Consider the following 14964-nt stretch of genomic DNA (forward strand, 5'->3'; position numbering starts at 1 on the left):
AGGGACCGATGACCTCAGCAGTTTGGTCCCATAAGACATTACCGCAGATGTCCAAAAAATTGACTCAAATGCGTTTCCAAAGTCTTGTATTACCAGAGTGGTAACATATTCAGTGCTCTGTTCTGTAACTATGTTCCCAACTGACAAATGCTATATTCACTTCTCTTCCTTTGCTACATTTAAATATAACGTCTTTCATATGTCTCCCATACGGGAGGGGGGACTGACAGACATGTAGTTTATTGTATCTCGTCTGTACACGGTCTTGTGAAGTAGAAAAATTACAGCATTGTTCTACGAGGGTGAGTCAAATGAAAATCTTAAATAATTTTTTTAATATTTTTTATTGTGCATAAGTGGTACAAAGATGTATTACTTTTCAACATAATCTCCCCCACGCTCAATGCAAGTCCTTCATCGCTTACAAAATGCATAAATTCCTTTAGAAAAAAATTCTTTTGGTAGTCTGCACAACCACTCATGCACCGTGTGGCGTACCTCTTCATCAGAACGGAACGTCTTTCCTCCCATTGCGTCTTTGAGTGGTCCAAACATATGGAAATCACTTGGGGCTAGATCTGATGAGTATGGTGGATGAGGAAGACACTAAAAATGCAACTGTTGTACGGGCAGTGTGGAGCCTTGCATTGTCATGTTGCAAAAGGACACCTGCTGACAGCAGTCTACGTCGCTTTGATTTGATTGCACGCCGCAAATGATTTTTTAGGAGATCTGTATATGAGGCACTGGTGACAGTAGTAACTCTAAGCATGTAGTGCTCCAAAATGACGCCTTTTTCGTCCCAAAAGAGAGACAGAATAACGTTCCCTGCTGATGTTCCGTTCGAAACTTCTTTGGTTTTGGTGATGAGGAATGGTGCCATTCCTTGCTTGCTCTCTTCGTTTTCGGTTGGTGGAAGTGAACCCAGGTTTCGTCCCCAGTAACGATTCTTGCAAGGAAGCCACCACCATCTCGTTCAAAGTGCCGAAGAAGTTCTTCACAAGCATCAACACGTCGTTCTCTCATTTCAGGAGTCAGCCGTCGTGGCACCCATCTTGCAGACACTTTGTGAAACTGGAGCACATCATGCACAATGTGGTGTGCTGACCCATGACTAATCTGTAAACATACTGCAATGTCATTCAGTGTCACTCGGTGGTTTTCCTTCACTATGGATTCAAGTGCTGCAACGTTCTGGGGAGTCACAACTCGTTGTGTCTGATCTGGACGAGTAGCACCTTCCACTGAAGTCACACCATTTGCGAACTTCCTACTCCATTCGTAGACTTGCTGCTGTGACAAACGTGCATCACCATACTGAAACTTCATTCGTCCATGAATTCCAATAAGTTTCACACCATAACAGAACGCTGTTCTTCCCTGGTACAAGTCGCAAGTGGGGCGGCCATCTTTATACTGATACTGCGACGGTGTGTGTGTATCTGCACTGTGCTGCCACCTACATGCCATTCTGCACGCTGTTTGTAGCACGCTTACCAACTTCCAGGATAATGGCGCGAAATTTCGATTTGTTATTACAAATTTAAGGTTTTCATTTCACTCACCCCACGTAATTTTAGGGAGCTGTCTTCCTATGGATATATTTCTACGTCCGTACTCTGCGTAACACTGGAGTGGATGACAGAGGTTGCTTAGTATGGTAGCGCAGTGGTTTGCACACTGGACTCGTATTCGGGAGGACGACGATTCAAGCCCACGTCCGCCCATCCACATTTAGGTTTCCGTGCCTCCCTTAAATCACTTGAGGGTAATGCCGACATGCTTCCTTTGAAAGGGCGCGGCCGATTTGCTTCCCCATCCTTCCCTAATCCGAACTTGTGCTCCGCTCTAACGACCCCGATATCGACGGGACGTTAAACACTAATCTCCTCCTCATCCTCCTCACACGGTACTCCATGTTAAAGTTTCTTCCCGTTCCATTCATGATATGAAGCGTGCGAAGAATGGCTGCTTAGATAGCTCTGCTCGTGATGTAATTACTGTAATCTTGTCTTCGCGATCGAGATACGTACGCGACTGATCAATATATCTCGAGTCTTCGCTTAATACTGTTTCTCGAAAGTTTGCAGGTAGGGATTCACGGAATAGCTAGCGCCTATGGTCAATGGTTCTGGCACATTGTCCGCCTGAAAGTTTTAAACCTCTGACCATTCGGACCACCTTTCTTCGTATATGTCAGTATACATAATTCAGTTTGAACAGAACCATCGGTGTGCAAGATCTACTTGAACTTATCCGATTTTTTTTTTATGAATGCGGTGATTTTATGTGACAATATTAGGTGCTCCAAGTCCGGGCTGAACGGTCAGCGCGTTGGAATGCCACGCACGGGGGCCCGGGTTCGATTCCCGGCTGGTGTGGGGTATTTCCTCCCCTCAGGGACTGGGTGTTGTCCTGTCATCATCATTTCATCCGCACTGTCGACGGGCAAGCTGCCCAATGTGGCGTCGCACCTGGCGGCCGAACTTCCCGCCTGGGAACTCTACTCCACTGATGCCATACGATTATTTTCCAGCTGCTCCAAGCTCTCCCTTACTTCTAAGCAAATATTCTGAGGGATCTTCTTTGCCTTCGGAAAAATTAGTAATTATAACGATAATAATGAAACTTGACAGAGGAGAGGTTGCAAGATACCTTGTGTGGGAGGGAGAAAGAGATGTGAATTTTATTTAAATTCTATAAATGAGATGCAAAGAGTGCTGTTCAAAGGAAAAAAATCCAAAAATGCTTGATTTACAACATACGAAAAAATTAATTTTTTGTCATTCGTTATCCAACTGTCTGTTAAGACTACCTTTTTTCTCAGGATTGAGTAAACTCATACCTTGTCTGTGTCGATATCGATAAAAGCCAAAAATCGTCGAGATCCTCGATTCCTGGGATGGATGAACTGTCAGTATACATAATTCAGTTTGAACAGAACCCTCGGTGTGCAAGATCTACTCGAACTTATCCGAATTTTTTTTCTCTGTGAATGCCGTGATTTTATGTGACAACATAAGATCTTCTTTGCCCTCGGAAAAATTAGTAATTATAACGATAGTAATGAAACTTGACAGAGGTTGCAAGATACCTTGTGTGGGAGGGAGAAAGAGATGTGAGTTTTATTTAAATTCTATAAATGAAATGCAAGGAGTGCTGTTCAACATACACTCCTGGAAATGGAAAAAAGAACACATTGACACCGGTGTGTCAGACCCACCATACTTGCTCCGGACACTGCGAGAGGGCTGTACAAGCAATGATCACACGCACGGCACAGCGGACACACCAGGAACCGCGGTGTTGGCCGTCGAATGGCGCTAGCTGCGCAGCATTTGTGCACCGCCGCCGTCAGTGTCAGCCAGTTTGCTGTGGCATACATAGCTCCATCGCAGTCTTTAACACTGGTAGCATGCCGCGACAGCGTGGACGTGAACCGTATGTGCAGTTGACGGACTTTGAGCGAGGGCGTATAGTGGGCATGCGGGAGGCCGGGTGGACGTACCGCCGAATTGCTCAACACGTGGGGCGTGAGGTCTCCACAGTACATCGATGTTGTCGCCAGTGGTCGGCGGAAGGTGCACGTGCCCGTCGACCTGGGACCGGACCGCAGCGACGCACGGATGCACGCCAAGACCGTAGGATCCTACGCAGTGCCGTAGGGGACCGCACCGCCACTTCCCAGCAAATTAGGGACACTGTTGCTCCTGGGGTATCGGCGAGGACCATTCGCAACCGTCTCCATGAAGCTGGGCTGCGGTCCCGCACACCATTAGGCCGTCTTCCGCTCACGCCCCAACATCGTGCAGCCCGCTTCCAGTGGTGTCGCGACAGGCGTGAATGGAGGGACGAATGGAGACGCGTCGTCTTCAGCGATGAGAGTCGCTTCTGCCTTGGTGCCAGTGATGGTCGTATGCGTGTTTGGCGCCGTGCAGGTGAGCGCCACAATCAGGACTGCATACGACCGAGGCACACAGCGCCAACACCCGGCATCATGGTGTGGGGAGCGATCTCCTACACTGGCCGTACACCACTGGTGATCGTCGAGGGGACACTGAATAGTGCACGGTACATCCAAATCGTCATCGAACCCATCGTTCTACCATTCCTAGACCGGCCAGGGAACTTGCTGTTCCAACAGGACAGTGCACGTCCGCATGTATCCCGTGCCACCCAACGTGCTCTAGAAGGTGTAAGTCAACTACCCTGGCCAGCAAGATCTCCGGATCTGTCCCCCATTGAGCATGTTTGGGACTGGATGAAGCGTCGTCTCACGCGGTCTGCACGTCCAGCACGAACGCTGGTCCAACTGAGGCGCCAGGTGGAAATGGCATGACAAGCCGTTCCACAGGACTACATCCAGCATCTCTACGATCGTCTCCATGGGAGAATAGCAGCCTGCATTGCTGCGAAAGGTGGATATACACTGTAATAGTGCCGACATTGTGCATGCTCTGTTGCCTGTGTCTATGTGCCTGTGGTTCTGTCAGTGTGATCATGTGATGTATCTGACCCCAGGAATGTGTCAATAAAGTTTCCCCTTCCTGGGACAATGAATTCACGGTGTTCTTATTTCAATTTCCAGGAGTGTATAAGTGATTTATTCAGTGAAACTGGATTAAACTGCATATGCAATAATTATTGAAATTTTATCAAATTCATTTAACAATCACTCACAAATTATTCAAATAATGATAAACCAAAATAAAAAATTTGGGTCGCCAGATACTATAGAAAGTGTTAAAAAAAACCAACAACAAATAGAATTGAATTGGCACCAAGAGCTCACAACAAGTGAATTTTATAAGGTGCCTGTCCTGGTATTTGCGTTGTAACATGACCATTGTGTGACTTCATTCTAATTTAAATTACACGAGACGGGTTGACCTGATGTAATAAATGAGGAAGGAATTAAAAAACAAAAAAGCAGCTGAACATATGACTCTCTTAACGGGCAAACGGTGAATACTGCGCCTTGCGTCTTTATGAACATCTAAATCATTGCAAAGAAATTGAAGAAAGTGAAAGAAGAATCCGCAGCTATGAAAGCGGACGTTTTCTGTATTACCATGTTCACAGCGTGGTCAGCGTAGCGGTGGAGTCGGCTGATTGCGTGCGGCTGCATCAAGACTCTGCCGGCGACGTAGTTGATGGCGTCTAACATGCCCTACGCTGAAAATAGTGGCCGAAACCTGCTACTGGATCATTACTGGACGACGGTATGCGTCCATCTGCAAGTGCAAACCTACGTGAAACTGCATTAAACGAAATTCAAAACTGTTCTGACAGTACTACCATCATCGAACATGTAGTAAATCAAAATGTGATCCTGAGTTAAACTCTTGATAACGCGCACTGTGAGTGAAGTTCGCCTACTTGGATCTGACAAACTTTGCTCTCTACGCTGTTTTCGACGAATGCAAAGTGCACTGTCTCATGACAAGCGACAAGAGAATCGTTGCGACTTATCGGAAGCAGTCAAGAGTGAACTCCTACCTCTTCAGAAGCAATATTCGGAATGCCCAATACTAGTGCGCTCCTCGCACTTGGAGAGAGAGAGCCGGTCCCCTCCAGCGTCTTGTCTCTGCCCATCCGCAAATTACATAGCTCGTACTATTTTTCAAAGCAAACATTAGATTCTTGCCAATGAAGAGGTCCCTTTCAAAATCTCCTCCCTCCTTGCCGTCGCATTCCGCGAGGAAAAGGTAGCGACACTCTGTGTGAGACAGAGTATACAAATAAACCAAGACTTCTCCCTTTGAGTACTGCCGCTACGTTCCCAGGTGTTCTGCTCGCGGGAAACGGCCAAAATTCCCCGGGTCAGTTGAGATTCTTGGACACCCTAGTCGTGCTGTTGCTATACAACTCGCCGTTCTGTCCGCGTTACGTAGGATCGTGACAAAGCTGTTTTTCGCTCTAAGTTTGTAGTTTCCGCTGCCTCGGGCACACGTGCGAATGTCCACGGCTTCCCTCGGCAGCGTGTTGATGTACTCAGCCTCTTTGCCTGTCGCTAATCCTCTGGGGGCCTGCCCTCTGTGAAGCGTGCCGACATGGGCGCGCGACCGCCGCTCGCCCGTGAGCACTACCTGTGTCCACCTGGTCGCCGGGCTTCCCAGCTAGGAACGCACCAGAAGAATTCCTTTCATGCACAAAGTGTACCAAGTTTGCAAAGAGAAGAACCATAGCCCTTTACCGATGCTTAATGACACAATAATTCACCTCCATCACACTTCATATATTGCAATAAACTAATGGCTGATTTTAAAAGCAATTATGTCCTTTAATTATAAACATGAAAAGCTTTGACGCTTTTCAAGGTTTAGAAGGAGAAAGATATAAGAACAAAACAGGTGCTGCATGAGAAGGTCTGTACAACAAGATAGCGGTTCCTTTGGCCATACAGTGCTCAGGCTGTTAGGCGCCGCATGTGCCGAGGCTGTAAGTGAGGTATGAGCAGAGGCGGCGACTCACCTTGGCGCCTGCAGTCAGCAGCGCCCTGCTGAAGGCTCTGCCCAGACCGCCGGCAGCCCCCGTGATCAGCGCCACCTTGCCAGAGGGGTCCATCCTGCAACACAGGACACCGTCTCACCAACACAAGTCGTGTGTACGCTAAACACGCTACACCATTCAGATGGACCGCGCGAAGTGGCCGCATGGTTTAAGGCGTCGTGTCACGGTTTGCGCGCCCCCTCCCGGCGGAGGTTCGAGTCCTTCCTCGGGCATGGGTGCGTGTCTTGTTCTTGGCATAAGTTAGTTTAAGTCAGGTTAAGTAGTGTGTAAGTCTAGCGACCGATGAACTCAGCAGTTTGGGCCCTTGGGAATTCACACATAAACGGTAATATCAGAAATTGAGTCCGCCTTGATGCAAAACACCTTGTTATTCGTTTATTTCTTTATTATCCCAATCTAGTTTCGGCGACAAATACCACCATCATCAGTAGGGTTTTTTAATCTAAAACATGCAGCAAAAATGGCATGGCTGTACAAACACAATAAATCATTATTACATTTTTGCAATTTGTCTTTTGAAATATAGTTTTTTATTCATACTTTCATACTACCTTATTTATTGTATGTTACAGCATGTTTTAAGCAATTATTGGCGCTGTTTGCGACTTATTTTCTATGCTCTTTTTCTGTTGCCGTCTTTTTACTTAGCGAACATCATGTCGTCTGCAACCATGTGAGCGGCTGTTAGTAAACAAATACTAAAACGTGAACTTTATAGCCCGCATCTCGTGGTCGTGCGGTAGCGTTCTCGCTTCCCACGCCCGGGTTCCCGGGTTCGATTCCCGGCGGGGTCAGGGATTTTCTCTGCCTCGTGATGGCTGGGTGTTGTGTGCTGTCTTTAGGTTAGTTAGGTTTAAGTAGTTCTAAGTTCTAGGGGACTTATGACCGCAGCAGTTGAGTCCCATAGAGCTCAGAGCCATTTGAACCATTTCGTGAACTTTATATGTCAGCAGTATACATTTGGGGTTGTGGTAGTGTTGTGGAAACCAGTTATTTGGTGTGTACTGAGCTGTTGCTTAGCTATTCGTGCACTCACCTTCGTAGGATGGTATGTGGCTGCTTTTATACACAGAAAAACAAATCTTATGCACTTTTGTTTCTGATCCAGAATATTACGCCATCTTGCTGTTCGCGTGTGTCGCGAGAGGCGTATCGCATGTGGCGAGAAAGGCTATGAAAAACTGTAGCGCGAATTACGACGACTTCTGTTCATTATTTATGTCTCTGTGTGTGATGGGGAAGTGGTTGTTTTGCGCGTGTGTGCTTTCTGTTGTGTGTCCTTGGTCAGTTCTCTCAGAGCGGTAAGGAGTGTGTTGTTGCAAAGTGTTGTATTTTCATTTATTACATTTTTCCCTTGGACTATAGCCTTTTGTATGTAGTAATTTTCTTGTATTGTTAGTTGTCGGTATAGACTGTTGATGTTTCTCAGAATGCGTAGATCGTTTTCGATATTCGTGGGGTTATGGTTTTTGTACATTAGATGTTCTGCAGAAGTTGAATGTGTGCTTTCATTTTTTAGAGCTCTCATGTGCTCTGTGTACCTCGTTCGCAAACCCCAGTGATGATGGTGATATTTGTCGCCGTAAGTAGTTCGGGATAATAACGAAATTAAACGAATAACAAGGTGTTTTGCATCAAGGCGGACTCAATTTTTGATATTACTGTTTTTCTATGCAAACACGGGCCAAATGGAAGAGTTCCAAGATAAAATTATTGAATTCATACACATTTGAACATTCGGATGGCTAAGTGCTCTCAGTTTGTCTTCTTTGCGGCGCCATTACAACACTGGATTAGGTTGTCATGACCACTCTTAGTAGCTCTGCACCAACGACACCTCGCAGCTGGCTGTGTTCTATTTCGTTTATCTAGATTTTCCGTTCTGATAACAAAGCCATGATGGATGGAAGTAAAATGAACTGCAAGACTGTTGTAATTGGTGGTATCGTTCTTGCTACAACCGGTTTCGCTGCACTAAAACAGCATCCTCAGTTGAACTGTATAAGAATTAAAAATTCCCACATCATACATATGATCTAAATACTATAAGAAAATTTTAAAAATTAACTTGTCAATAACTATATCAGTATGTTGTGATTTGAATATGTGTGCCAGTCGCAGCTGTTTTGCGATCAGGCCGGCCGGGGTGGCCGAGCGGTTCTAGGCGCTACAGTCTGGAACCGCGCGACCGCTTCGGTCGCAGGTTCGACTCCTGCCTTGGGCATGGGTGTGTGTAATGTCCTTAGGTTAGTTAGGTTTAAGTAGTTTTATACGGGACTGATGACCTCAGAAGTTAAGTCTCATAGTGCTCAGAGCCATTTGAACCATTTTTTTTTTTTTTTTTTTTTGTCTTGCGATCAGTTTATTTCCATTCATTATGCAGTTTAATGGCTGTGGCTGTCCGCATTAGAAAGCTCTTTGGAACTATGCCATGGCTTCACGATGTATGAAAAATGAACTGCCAGAAAAACTGAGTAGCTTTGCGACTGAGTTATTAGTCTGTGACAAAGGCACACTTTTCCTTTTTGTTCATAAACTACAGTAGCTCACAATTCCGGCATACCTCGTGTAGTCATTGCGACAGCTTTCTGTTGGAGACGAAAACAAAAACAATGGACTGTGTTTACAGTGTAATATCGGAAAAATTCTATGTATTAGTGAACTCAGTTTATAAATTACGAAACAGTTTCTGTACGCTGGGCGCAGTTGCTTCGCTTGTCTACAACGCGATTTTGTAAACGTTTTTATGGCTACACCTCTTCAGAGCTCTAGAGACGGTCATTTCTTTCGTCTGCAGCCAGTTGCGCTTCGCAGTTGAAAGCTGTCAAAAGAGCAGCCGATGTCAGGGATTTCCCTAAGCTGATTCGATTCTACGAGAATCCCTGTAATAAAGAATAGGTGTACTAAAACTTCAAGGGTGATGCAGCATTTTTTTCCCGCATCTCGTTGCTTATGCCGCCATATTTGCTAAACTATGGCAGGTAGGTAGTTCTTACACCCACAGCAATTGTTCCCTGACAGTAAGGCACATACGTACCAAGTTTGTTGAAATCGGTCCAGTGGTTTAGAAGATGTTGAACATAAGCACATACATAGATACATATTTATAACATTTGTGGATACTTTGGTCAAAACCCAATGTACTGGTCAGCCACAGTCTATTCTCGCATAGTACTGCCATTAGTAATGGAAGCTACAAGTACGTTAATTGTACCTGAGCTGGCCACAAAGTCATTTTGTTTGCAATTGCAAAAACGTGTTTGCGGATTTCTTGGAATTTTTTTACTGATTTTTTTTTTTACAATCAAAAACAGTCTTGATCACAATTTTTAATAGTAAATATTTGTAATACATTGATCACTGTTCACTCACACAATGTATTCAAAAATAATTTTTGCTGATGCTTTGAAACACAAAGCAGCAGTAAATACATATACAATGAAACACAACACATCAGCAAGTACATATTGGCTACTATAGCGCTGTAAACAGTATTATTATTAATTACTGTTATTAGTGGCAGTGGTCAGACACAAACCACTAGTAATCTGAATCGGACAAAATGGCTCTGAGCACTATGGGACTCAACTGCTGAGGTCATTAGTCCCCTAGAACTTAGAACTAGTTAAACCTAACTAACCTAAGGACATCACAAACATCCATGCCCGAGGCAGGATTCGAACCTGCGACCGTAGCGGTCTTGCGGTTCCAGACTGCAGCGCCTTTAACCGCACGGCTGAATCGGACAAAAAGCGTTAGTAACGTGAAGTCTTTCAATTTATACCAGTCCAGAAGTAAGCAGTCCAGTAATCAGTTCGTGGTTTAATCAAACACCTACAAAATGTAAATATCAGTTACGTTTTATCACTTCAAAAATAAAAGTTTTCAAAGGGGGCTGGGTGCAGCAACTATCTGACTGCACTCAGAGGTAATGCTGTCCAAAGGTTGGGAACCAGTGTTTTAATGTAAACGCTAGTTCATCGGTTGTAGTGAATAGTAGCGAACACTGGCGTACAGTCTGCAATAGCTCGTTCGCTTGCGTTTGCTTGCATTCACTGTGGTGTAAGCCAGGATTGTTAGATGCTGTCCGATTAGCAACGCCGATATTGGCTACAGTAGTCGCTCACGGTAGTAGCGCTGTAGTAAATATCGATTAATTGATACATCGAAATGACACCAATGCAATATCGATACGTTCCTGCTGTATGCAAGCCAAAGATATTGATATACCGATACTGAAATGGTTATACTGGGTGCGTTTATTTTTATTTTTTCGCACTTTACCATAAATGTTTGAAACTGATCATTTGAAATTGTAATAGAACATAATTTTACTTTCAGTGTGTGAAGGAGTCTTAGCTCGTTTTGAAAACCAATGCGTGCAGTCTTTCTCTTTGACTGTGTGAAGCAAATATAAGTGGCACGAAAGAAGTAGTCCGATTCACTGGAAGGTGGCGGCGTGAATGGAATAATAAGATTTCCGAAGTGAAGAAATAGCATACCAGTAGATTTAAAAATCAATTTTTAATGCAACTAGTGTGCTATTTCTTCACATTGGCACTCTTCGAGATCAAATGCTGAAAATGAAGAACAAAAATGCCGACCGGAGTGGCCGTGCGTTTCTAGGCGCTACAGTCTGGAGCCGAGCGACCGCTACGGTCGCAGGTTCGAATCCTGCCTCGGGCGTGGATGTGTGTGATGTCCTTAGGTTAGTTAGATTTAAGCATTTATAAGTTCTAGGGGACTGATGACCTCAGAAGTCAAGTCGCATAGTGCTCAGAGCCATTTGAACCATTTGATTAACAAAAATCTAAGTGAGAAGATCGGTCTTTGCCGTGGGCGGAGACATGTGAGGAGAAATGCTAACACAATCGGCCCTCGGCGCTGCCAACACAAACGACAACGTTTAACGTCATCACACAACTACTAGGCCGCTGGGTTTTGCATTCATGAAGAAAAAGGGATGTCGACATGAAATGTTCAGTACAAATCCGGTGTGTGACGAAACATAAGGATGGGCCTATCGGACACCTTTTATTGTGCGGCTTACATGCAGTTGCCGTTGTCAGCACAGCCACAGGGTGTTTCAAAAATGACCGGTATATTTGAAACGGCAATAAAAACTAAACGGGCAGCGATAGAAATACACCGTTTGTTGCAATATGCTTGGGACAACAGTACGTTTTCAGGCGGACAAACTTTCGAAATTACAGTAGTTACAATTTTCAACAACAGATGGCGCTGCAAGTGATGTGAAAGATATAGAAGACAACGCAGTCTGTGGATGCGCCATTCTGTATGTCGTCTTTCTGCTGTAAGCGTGTGCTATTCACAACGTGCAAGTGTGCTGTAGACAACATGGTTTATTCCTTAGAACAGAGGGTTTTTCTGGTGTTGGAATTCCACCGCCTAGAACACAGTGTTGTTGCAACAAGACGAAGTTTTCAACGGAGGTTTAATGTAACCAAAGGACCGAAAAGCGATACATTAAAGGATCTGTTTGAAAAATTTCAACGGACTGGGAACGTGACGGATGAACGTGCTGGAAAGGTAGGGCGACCGCGTACGGCAACCACAGAGGGCAACGCGCAGCTAGTGCAGCAGGTGATCCAACAACAGCCTCGTGTTTCCGTTCGCCGTGTTGCAGCTGCGGTCCAAATGACGCCAACGTCCACGTATCGTCTCATGCGCCATAGTTTACACCTCTATCCATACAAAATTCAAACGCGGCAACCCCTCAGCGCCGCTACCATTGCTGCACGAGAGACATTCGCTAACGATATAGTGCAAAGGATTGATGATGGCGATATGCGTGTGGGCAGCATTTTGTTTACTGACGAAGCTTATTTTTACCTGGACGGCTTCGTCAATAAACAGAACTGGCGCATATGGGGAACCGAAAAGCCCCATGCTGCAGTCCCATCGTCCCTGCATCCTCAAAAAGTACTGGTCTGGGCCGCCATTTCTTCCAAAGGAATCATTGGCCCATTTTTCAGATCCGAAACGATTACTGCATCACGCTATCTGGACATTCTTCGTGAATTTGTGGCGGTACAAACTGCCTTAGACAACACTGCGAACACCTCGTGGTTTATGCAAGATGGTGCCCGGCCACATCGCACGGCCGACGTCTTTAATTTCCTGAATGAATATTTCGATGATCGTGTGATTGCTTTGGGCTATTCGAAACATACAGGAGGCGGCGTGGATTGGCCTCCCTATTCGCCAGAAATGAACCCCTGTGACTTCTTTCTGTGGGGACACTTGAAAGACCAGGTGTACCGCCAGAATCCAGAAACAATTGAACAGCTGAAGCAGTACATCTCATCTGCATGTGGAGCCATTCCGCCAGACACGTTGTCAAAGGTTTCGGGTAATTTCATTCAGAGACTACGCCATATTATTGCTACGCATGGTGGATATGTGGAAAATATCGTACTATAGAGTTTCCCAGACCGCAGCGCCATCTGTTGTTGAAAATTGTAACTACTGTAATTTCGAAAGTTTGTCTGCCTGAAAATGTACTGTTGTCCCAAGCATATTGCAACAAACGGTGTATTTCTATCGCTGCTCGTTTAGTTTTTATTGCCGTTTCAAATATACCGGTCATTTTTGAAACACCCTGTATTATCGCCAAATGTGAACGTGCATCGTTTTCGTTTCAGTTCTCGCTCGAAGAGGGATAAGCAGGCTGCTAGCAAGTTGATGTACGAAATGTTTAATAATAGATCAATACTTAGATATAGAGCTCTAAAACTAGCAGTATATTTACAATACACAGCCGACATTTTATAGGCCGCTACTTCGATACGTACATGTCGATGTATTTTCTCGATGTATCGTGAGTTGACAATGATTTCCCTTATATATCGATATATCGTTATATCGACGCTGTTAAAAATATTAAAGAGTCCTAGCGGGTAGGCCTCGACACGCTTGGCAGCTGCAATGGCGCAGCGCTATGCCGCCTGGAGGGTGCTAAGTTCACCGGACTTGGATACGATGTGACGTCATTATGACGTATACACGCTACATCGAAAACGATGGAAACCGTATATCAACTATTCGACTTTTGCGAACTTTCGAGAGGTTGTGACAGGGTAGCGCTGTGCTCTGCGCCATTCGTTTGTGAACAGTAGTCTCCAAAGCTGAACTGAGTATATGATGACTAAACACATTGGTTCTCCGAGTAAGAGACCTTTACTGGTGCCATCTTCTGCAAGCTGCATCCAGCAAAAGTAACGAGACTTCTGCATAGTTTAAGGTATCCGCTCATGATGTGATGCAATTCGTATTTTGCATAATCTTGTCTTAGCAAATTATACTGCTGACATAAACCACATTGAAATGGCCAGGTACATGCTAAAACTATTGTGGTTGTATACATGATATAATATACAGTACGTCTGGTTTATCGTACCACCATGGAATGCTTTGACACTGCATTCAATCATTTCATACGTCAATGAGTACTAGACACTAACCTTTGGTTAAGATTACATTGAGAAATCCACTTCCCCTCGTATTTCATCTCCGGTCGACGATTTTTCTTCAACAATGCCTCATATTTTTCTTTTTAAGTTCGAAATTCAATCATTCTACACACCAATCATTACTGGACACTAAGGTACCTGTCTCTGCGGTCCGAGTGTAAAATTACTTGGAATTATGGTTGATAAAAGACTATCTTGGGATGGACATATAAATTACTTAGCTAACAAACTTGCACGAGTTCTCTTTCAGCCATATAAATTAAGAAAAAAAAGTCAGCAAGAGTATGCTGCTACAATCTAATATGTACTGACAAGACCAATTGTATGAAACCGTACTAAAATGTTGATAATAAATAAATATTATTTTCGGCGTAAGCATTCAGTACAACAATCACACAATCTAATGTGGTCGGGACATAAGAAGACTTCACTTTTTTACGAAACGTGTTGTCCGAGGTGTTTTCAAGGCCACGATCAGGAATATTTCTATTAATATCCAGCTCTTTTACTTTTATTTTGGCGAAATACATATACGCTGCCACACTGAGCTGTTTTCAGAATCGCACGTGTCAAAACAAACCACTAGCTGACGACAGTTTAGATTCTCAGACGTTCGTAAAAGTCGATAGGTGCGTCAATCGACTAAAGCGTATATGCGTCATAATGACGTCACATCATATCCTCCTATGCCGCCTACCTGTCTCTGTCTCTGTAGCTGTGGCCGGCTGTGCGCGTCTGCTGTTGCAACAGGCGACTGCCCCGCGCTCTGCCAGACATCACGGGCGTCGCTTCTCGTGACGTCGCGGCAGGAGCAAGGTCCAGCGGCACGTGGTATCGGCGCGGGCCGTCTCAGCGGCGAATCCCTCATCGCCCGATCTCTGCAGCTTATCTTCGGCGGTGTCCCACGTGAACGAAGTTGATAGCTCTGGCTGAGTGGTATGGGGATGTTTTCGTAGCA

The 14964-nt window shown here is 44.9% G+C and overlaps 1 protein-coding gene across 3 annotated transcripts in view; it reads right to left on the reverse strand.

The window, feature by feature from the left end:
- The window catches only part of LOC126473503 (15-hydroxyprostaglandin dehydrogenase [NAD(+)]-like), a 332530-nt gene that overhangs the window by 44794 nt on the left and 272772 nt on the right, over positions 1 to 14964 (reverse strand). The window contains exons 1-2 of one of the 3 annotated variants that reach the window (XM_050100591.1): positions 14704 to 14824; positions 6475 to 6568 (exon numbers count right to left, since the gene is read on the reverse strand). The exons of the other annotated variants lie outside the window; for them this stretch is intronic. Coding sequence (XP_049956548.1) covers positions 6475 to 6568; positions 14704 to 14783 — 174 coding nt within the window. The 5' untranslated portion in view covers positions 14784 to 14824. Of the gene's footprint in view, positions 1 to 6474; positions 6569 to 14703; positions 14825 to 14964 lie in introns of those variants that run through there. 3 annotated transcript variants of the gene reach the window in all.

The sequence above is a fragment of the Schistocerca serialis genome, chromosome 4, assembly GCF_023864345.2.
Source record: "Schistocerca serialis cubense isolate TAMUIC-IGC-003099 chromosome 4, iqSchSeri2.2, whole genome shotgun sequence".
NCBI classification, from domain to species: domain Eukaryota; kingdom Metazoa; phylum Arthropoda; class Insecta; order Orthoptera; family Acrididae; genus Schistocerca; species Schistocerca serialis.